General features: G+C 42.7%; 1 protein-coding gene across 1 annotated transcript; it reads left to right on the top strand.

The window, feature by feature from the left end:
• Positions 1-2,637: 2,637 nt before the first annotated feature.
• On the top strand, positions 2,638-7,955 carry LOC144482125 (putative G-protein coupled receptor 139). The gene is made up of 3 exons (XM_078201354.1): positions 2,638-2,679; positions 6,081-6,198; positions 7,042-7,955. The coding sequence occupies exons 1-3, from the start codon at positions 2,638-2,640 to the stop codon at positions 7,953-7,955; spliced, it is 1,074 nt and encodes a 357-aa protein (XP_078057480.1).
• Positions 7,956-8,206: the final 251 nt, after the last annotated feature.

Genomic DNA, 8,206 nt, shown 5'->3' with positions numbered 1-8,206 from the left:
GTTTATTTGGAATCACAAACTTTCGGAGCACTGCTCCTTCATTAGCTGAGTCACCTGATGAAGGAACAGCGCTCCGAAAGCTCGTGATTCCAAATGAACCTGTTACATTTTAACTTGCTGTTGTGAGACATTTTGCTATAAAAAGGCTAACACCAGTGATTGTGAATACAAATTACGTGCATTCTGATAAAGACCCATTTACTTTAATAATGTGCTTCGGGGAAGGATATCTGCTGTGTTTACCCAGTCTCATCTACATCTGATTCTGATCATGCTGCAACGGGGTTAAATTTTAACCGCATCTCGACTATCATTCGGTTTGGTTTGTCACGATAATAGCAGGGAGAGAGCAGGCGCCAGAACAAGTCAAGGCCTCATTGGCATTTTCTACCTGCAATACACTCGCACGCTGAATCTGACTCGTGGGCAATGTGTCAGGATCATTCGTCACCAACCCCGGTGTGTCCAGTCCCACTGGCATTGCAGATCCAGCAGAGCTGACAGCTGTCTGGCACACATTCTGGATGGATTGTCCGTGGAAATCTTCAATAGTGACTCCAGAAACTATGATTTCTCACGGCATTCGTGCAAAGACAAGGAAGGACATCTTCTGCTGACTCCCACCTAACACCCTCCGTCAGCTTCAAAATCCCTGTTGCACAACGCTGAATAATAGTAATGGGAATCATTAGCTTCAGATTTCTACTTCATAGATCATAGAAATCATAGAAACCCTACAGTACAGAAAGAGGCCATTCGGCCCATCGAGTCTGCACCGACCACAATCCCACCCAGGCCCTACCCCCATATCCCTACATATTTTACCCACTAATCCCTCTAACCTACACTAAGGGCAATTTTTAGCATGGCCAATCAACCTAACCCGCATATCTTTGGACTGTGGGAGGAAACCGGAGCACCCGGAGGAAACCCACGCAGACACGAGGAGAATGTGCAAACTCCACACAGACAGTGACCCAAGTCGGGAATCGAACCCAGTTTCCTGGAGCTGTGAAGCAGCAGTGCTAACCACTGTGCTACCGTACCGCCCTGTACTTCTCTCTTTGGTCCATGTCATTTTCTCAGTCACCATGTGAATCACATCATCTTTTGCATGGAAGTACAAACGTGCATGAGCGTCCTCTGAACAGAAAGGTCTAATATACTGGGAACTAAGTGTCCGATTATAATACATTTTTCCAAATCGTTATGAGTAACAGATTTCTTAGTCTCAGTCGAATTTACGATTCCACTTTGTGAACTTAAAAACTGAGACAATTGTCTGCAACATTTTATACCTGGCACCAACCTCTCACTGAAAAAATCTGAGCTTTTATTTGATATTCATCAATTGGGAGTCTTTGTCGCCAGATTAATAATCCAGAGAACTAGAGCAATTTTCTGGAGCTTTAGGTTCGAATGGCACCTGGAGAAATTTTAATTCAATAAAAATATGGAACTGAAAGTCTACTGATGACCATGCAACCATTATCGATTTTCGTAAAAACCCATCTGGTTCACTGATGCCCCGACAGGGAAGGAAATCTACCGTCCTTACCTGTCTTGGCTACACGTGACTCCAGAACCACAGCAATTTGGTTGACTCTAAAATACTGTCAGGGATGGACAATAAATGCTGGCCCAGCCATCGACGCACACAATCCATGAACGAATAAAAGAAAAATAAACCGCTGTCAGTTATTCTAAGCAAATAGTTGCGTATACAAAATCGAAGACTCTGATGAACCCAAACTTTTTAAAGCGAAATTAAATATCCTTCACAATTGAAACAAGAGACAGGGAGAAAGGGACAGATAGAATAGGTAGATAGATAAAGGAGAGTGAGAGAAAAAGGGTCAGGCAGACATGTGGTGAGACAGACAATGACAGAGACAGGAACAGAGACAGATTAAGGAAAGAAAAAAATGAAATGGATGGAACTATCCACTTAACATAGCGAATGAAACTCTTAACCCCTCCATCACCCCCCCCCACCCCACACCCCCTCACCCCCCGATCCCCTTCCCCCGCGCACATGTGCTAACATCATATTGTATTACAGCTACAATTATAAACTCCCACAAACATCAATTGCAGACTGACCAGCGAATCACTGTCATTGACATTGTTCGGTGGATGAATATTGCTTCAGGGAGGGAGCAATATTCCCCCGAGGGTGAACGCTCCAACTCTTCTTTGCACAAGGTTCAGGAAAGTTTGAACGTGGGATATTCGGTTCTAACTTTGCTAACCAGGTACAGGTTAATCGGCAATGTTTTGGGAGTTTCAATGTATTAGCTTTCCAGAGATCTCGGCTGGTGCTCCCGGGATCTGATTTAAAATCCATCGTGGTTGTTGTATTTAAAATCCAATTAATACAACCCTCAACTGAAAGGTATTCTCAGTAATGCGGACATGAACACTTCATTGAAGTACAAAAAAAAACAACCTAGTTTATTAATGCATTTAAGTGATTGACTACTGTCCACTTTGCTAAGCAGGCTTACATTCGATTCGGGACACTGGTTAACCTGGTTGACTCTCAAACTCTCTCTGAAATGGCCAAACCAGACTTTCAGATCAGGGCCATTGTTAGGCAGCAAATGCTGGCTCCTTCAGCCACGCACGTCCGAAGAAATGGTGAAAATGAAGTTGAAGCACGCTGAAAATAATTCACAGGTGAGGCAGCTGAGGAGATTTACCTTTAATACAGCGAGATATTGCGATCTGGACTCACTGACTGCAAGGATACGGGAAGATATTCAACAGTATATTTCTCAATGAGAATTCAACCAATAAAGCGCAGTGGCCGCAGTAACTTATAGACAGCATTCAGCTCGCTGTTGCGTGGAGCACGGACCAAGCCGGATGGGAAAAGACTTGCTCAAGCATATTCGGCGAAACTGGAAGTATTCAGGTGAGGCGTGGGATACAATGATATCAGAAGATACCCTGGAGTTGTTTTCAGGAACATCGAGGTAATTATAAAAGGGGCCAAGGCCATGATCAACGTGAATCCCAATGCTGCACATAGCTATTTCAGAGCCAAATCTGGAGAAGGTGGAAACTGAACTACGAAATCTTGAAAGGTTGGTGCAATCATTCCTGTGCAATTTGCAGAATGGGTTGTGCCCATTTTCCCTGTTCTTCGTCCTGAAAACTCAATTTGTCTGTGTGGTGACAATAAACTTACAGTCAACGGGGTCTCCAAACACTATAAATACCCCATGATCTGGATCAAAATGTGTAAACAAGTTAACAGGCGGCAAGACGTTCTCCACGTTTGACATGAGCCCCAACTTCACTTGAATCAGACGAGACCTCCTGGAATATATGTGATATTCAGCAAATACAAAGGATTCTAAGAGCATACTTATTTGCACTTCGGAGTCTCATCAGCATGTGCCATGGGTATCATCAGTGTGTTTCGCCTTGCAAAGAGTTATGTCAAACATCCTTCAAGGGCTACCCAAGTTAACAGTATATTTAGCTGACATCTTGGCAACGGACATTTTAGAACAGGAACAGCTGGCCAAAAAGGAAGATGTCTTGCAGAGATTTCCCAGAGCAACAGTTTGCTTTCAGAGAGGGAAATCCACTTTCCAAGCAGGTGAAGCAAACTAATTAGGCTACCAAGTAGATGATAAGCGATTACATGAGCTTTGGATGAAGAAAAGGTCATCAAGGAAGCGCGAATCCCAGGGAACGCCACAGAGTTAAAATCTTTCTAGAGTTAATTAGTTATAACAGAAAATCTGTTCTGAATGGAGCTTCCATGCTGCCCCCTTGTATACCCGACTATGCAAATGCCTCCGATTTTCCTAGGGAGCGACGCAGAAAGAGGATATTTCGGTAGTAAATCGTCAATTACTGTCATTAACACAATGGCTCATTCCGACTCTGAGAAATACCTTATTTTAACTCGTGATACTTCCCCGTCCGGGGTTCGTGCAGTGCTATCACATTGCTGGCAAGACGACACGGAGAATCCCGTCATGTATACCTCCCAGATCCTTCAGGATGCAGAGCGATGAAACTTTCAAATTCAGAAGGAAGTTTTGGCGGCCACATTTGGTGTGGAGAAGTTTCACCAATATATCTACTGTTAATTACATTTTTAATAGTTGCCGATTCCATACTGCGCTTCATCAAAGAGGACAAAACAAATCCCCCAATCAACAGCTCTCGTACACAATGCTGCACACATATTGACTGACTATGAATGGATTCTGGAAGACCTCCATGGAATCAGGGTAGCTCATGTGGACAGATCGAGTCACAAGCCTGACTCCTTTACCAACACGCGAAGAGGTTGTGATGACACTGAGCCTTTAGGAGACCTTGCTAGTGGCAGCAAAGCAGATTAAAGCCCCGATTCAAAAGCATCCAGCTTTATCCAAAATAAGGCACACAATATTACACACCGAATTCCAGCTTGGAATTTCCGAAGAAATGAACCCTACCTCATTAAGAAAGCTAACCTGACTGTTGAGAATGAGATAATTCGTTGGGCGTCCCGGGAAAATGTTCTGACCCGAGGTCAAAGCCCAATATTAATGGAAACACTTAATGGCCGCCCGGGAGTATAAAAATGAAAATGCTGGCTGGGAGATTCGCCTGGTGGCCCAGTGTTGATTCTGAAATCGCAGACTTCTGGCAACAAAATCAAAAGCTGCTACCTCAAGCCTCCCTAAACCAAAGGGAGTCGCCTGCCGTGTGTACGGTTGCATGTGGACTTTGCTCGTCTCTTTGAGGCTTCTATGCTTTTAGTAACGGTGGACGCACACTCGAAGTCGGAACAGGTACATCGGATGGGCTCCACATCTCCGGTAGTGCTCTTGGGCAGGACAAACAAGGCAAGGAAATCGATAATGAAAGGCAGGAATTACCAAGGATCAAAGGGACCTCGGTGTGCATGTACATAGATTATTTAAGGTAGCAGGACAGGTAGATGTGAATAAAACGGCATGTAGCATCTTCTTATTTATTAGCCGATGCATCGAGTTTAAGAGTAGGATTGTTCTACTGCAACTGTATGAAACGTTTGCGAGGCCACAGCTAGAGAATTGTATGCAGTTCTGGAATCCACATTATATATGGGATGTGAGAGAACTGGAAAGGGTTCAGAAGCAATTTACCCGGATGTTGCTTTGTCTGAGGAGCATTAGCCACGAGAGAGAGATTTGATAGACTGGTGTTGGTTCCCTTGAAGCAGAGGGTTGCATGTTTGAGATGTAAATAATTCTGAGTGACATGGATAGATTAGACAGGAAGAAACTGATCCCCTCGGTGCAGTGAATCAATGACCAGGGGCCATGGATTTAAGGTAAGGGACAGGAGGATGAGAACGGGACTGAGGAAAGCCCATTTCAGATAGAGGGAGATAGGAGTCAGTACTTACTGCTTGAAAGTGTGGTGGTGGCAGAAAACCTCGCTACTTTAATAAGTATTTATATGTCGCTTTGCAATGCCACTGCTTATAAAGCTGTGAGCCAAGTGCTGGCGAATCGCTTCAGAATACTTTGATCGTTGTTTTTGACCAGCCAAGAAGAGATGGGCCGAAGGGCATTTCCTGTGATGTCGACCTCTATGATTCAATTTCACTGATTTGATATCAAAAGGAAATAGGGTAAAAGAGAATAATAATTTGGAAAACAAGAATGCAGAGGGAAAGGGGAAAGCGTATTTTGGAAAATGGAAGAAATCGAGTTGAGAGAATTTTAAGAAGAATAAGGACTGTGAAAGGGAGATTGCAAGATAGCGGATGATGCAAGGGAATTGAAAGCATGGTCCAGTTTTCAAATGCAAAATCGGTGTTGATTGGAACGTTTTTGAAATGTCCAACACCGTTTAGATGAACTAAAATCAGTATATTCGACTTTCTAAATTAATCCCAAAAGGTTTATCTGTTTTGCGACAATCCCGAAAGAGATCTACAGTGAGCGATCAGCAGGTGTCAGCAGGTTGTTTGTTCACCAACCTGTCAGTAACATAATTAGGGGTTTAATTGTTTAACATGACTAAGCGTCTACTTCAATATAAATAAACTGTTCACTTCTCTTTACTGCCCCAATGTCCAGGAGGACATTTCTTCTCCAATACCAGCACGGTTCCTTAAGGCACATCCAATGCGTTGGACAGCAATTTCCCAGACAACAGCTGTGTCCTCTCCGATACTCGTAGCAGCCGGAGGACCTAGTAAGTTACTTTGATATCTTGAACCTTTCAACTTGCTGCTGTTTAATTTTCTATATCGGCTAAATGCATTACACTTGCCTTCAATTCTGTGCGAAAAGTAGCGTTGGTGAATGGAATGTCAGCGTATCTATCTGGTCTAGAATGCCTTATCCCTGTAGATTATTTCTTATTGCGACATTTGTCCTTCTGCTGTTCACTCCCAAACTGTGTTTTAATTTTGATATATCTTCCTTCCTTGCAACTTAATAATCCATGTTTCTCCTGAATGTTCTGTTTTTCGATCTTTTACAACAACATTTTCTTATCTATTGCCAATTTCTTATCTCTGCCCAGCTACATTCCCTATGATGCAGTGTCGTGTTTTCGTTCTGCTCCTTTTACTTCAGTTTCTTATCGTCTTTCCTGGGCCATTTATCCGGGTTGTTGTCTTCCTCCTGCTGCTTATATGATTGTTGTTTTGTTCTCTGGTGTCTTGTCCATCATTGGTACTGTCTTCTTCCTCAACCCGTTAATCCTGGACATTATCTCCTCTGCTGCACGGCTTCATGCTCAATTTTACATTACGAATTTGCATAGATAAATAGCCCCACGTAATGGATCACACACAGCTTCACATCTATCAGATGCGACACCACAATGTATCCCGACACCATGGAATGGATATTCAGGAAATAAATGTAGGTCATCGGGAATGAGGATTTTAGTTTAGGCAACATCAAATGGTTCCAGCAGATGCTCTTCTTGTTGTTTTGACCAATTATTTAATTTCAGCATTGTTATTGAAATTCTTCCAGCATTTTCATCACTTGGTGATATTACTGTTTTCTATTTTATGTCTCACAGTGAACATCGTGACAATTGCAATCCCGTCTTTCAAACATTGTGGCCTATCCAAATGCATCATCCGTTACCTGTTGGCGATGGCGACAGCGGATCTCCTGGTCATTGTCTGTAATGTGTTCTTACATCACATTGCTACCATGTATTGGCGTGACACGTTCCTGTTCCACACCCCCGTGTGCAGATTCATTGTCTACATGTCCGCAACTGCCATTGACATTTCTGTTTGGTTGACTGTCTGTTTCACCTTTGATCGCCTTGTGGCCATTTGCCATCAGAAGCTGAAGATAAAGTACTGCACCAATAAAACTGCTGCTATGGTTATCAGCATTGTGAGCTCGCTGTTCTGTTTAAAGAACATTCCCTGGCCCTTCCTGTATTCCTCTTATTACATCAAGGTGCAGTGGGGTTGCTTATTAGGAGCCAATTTTTATATTTTACCCATTTGGATAGCATTTTCCTGGGTTGAGCAGCTGTTAACATCAGTGATTCCTTTCATTTTGATTTTATTATTTAACATTGTCACCGTCAAGCGCATTGTAATGGCCAACCGCGGCCGAATGACGCTCCGGCAGCTCAGCAATGACTTGAATGAGAAGGATCCCGAGCTGAAGAGCCGCAGAAAATCCATTGTGTTACTATTTGCAATATGCAGCAGTTTTATCCTGCTGTGGATGACAACAGTTGCATATTTCTTATATATTATAATTGGAGCCACCTTTAATCGCAGATCCACAGTTACCAGCTTCTCGATATTCCGGGAGGTGGGAATTATGCTGCAGCTTCTGAGCTCCTGCACCAATACAGCCATTTACACAATAACCCAGACAAAGTTCAGGCATCTGCTGCTCAATGCGATAAAATCTCCCTTTACTCTGATTGGGCAGTTAGTGAAATTTGGGGGGCACTATCATTGAAGGTGGAACTCCTCGTCTCACTGCCACAATATTAGCATTGAAAAAATCTTCACCTACTTGAACCAGAAGATCTAAACATTTGAAATTAACGTTTTAAATATACTCATTATCAACATTAAATTTACCAACATCTTCAATTCAATAGATTATAATATATTGTAATTTAACCTTAAATTTTCAAACCGATTGCAAAAACTGACTGAATGCAACTCTCACGTGATCTGTGAATTTGAGCTTGGATGTTTATTTAC

Source organism: Mustelus asterias (assembly GCF_964213995.1).
Source record: "Mustelus asterias chromosome 26 unlocalized genomic scaffold, sMusAst1.hap1.1 SUPER_26_unloc_20, whole genome shotgun sequence".
Classification (NCBI taxonomy): domain Eukaryota; kingdom Metazoa; phylum Chordata; class Chondrichthyes; order Carcharhiniformes; family Triakidae; genus Mustelus; species Mustelus asterias.
Note: the sequence above shows the minus strand (reverse complement) of the source record. Positions and strands in the feature narration are given on the sequence as shown.

What these genes read in the sequence shown, in the direction of transcription:
- LOC144482125 (XM_078201354.1), top strand. Translation starts at nt 2,638, where the DNA reads ATGGTGAAAATGAAGTTGAAGCACGCTGAAAATAATTCACAG. An exon ending in ACGCTGAAAATAATTCACAG is followed by an intron (nt 2,680 to 6,080) that starts GTGAGGCAGCTG and finishes CCCAATGTCCAG; the next exon opens with GAGGACATTTCTTCTCCAAT. An exon ending in CGTAGCAGCCGGAGGACCTA is followed by an intron (nt 6,199 to 7,041) that starts GTAAGTTACTTT and finishes TATGTCTCACAG; the next exon opens with TGAACATCGTGACAATTGCA.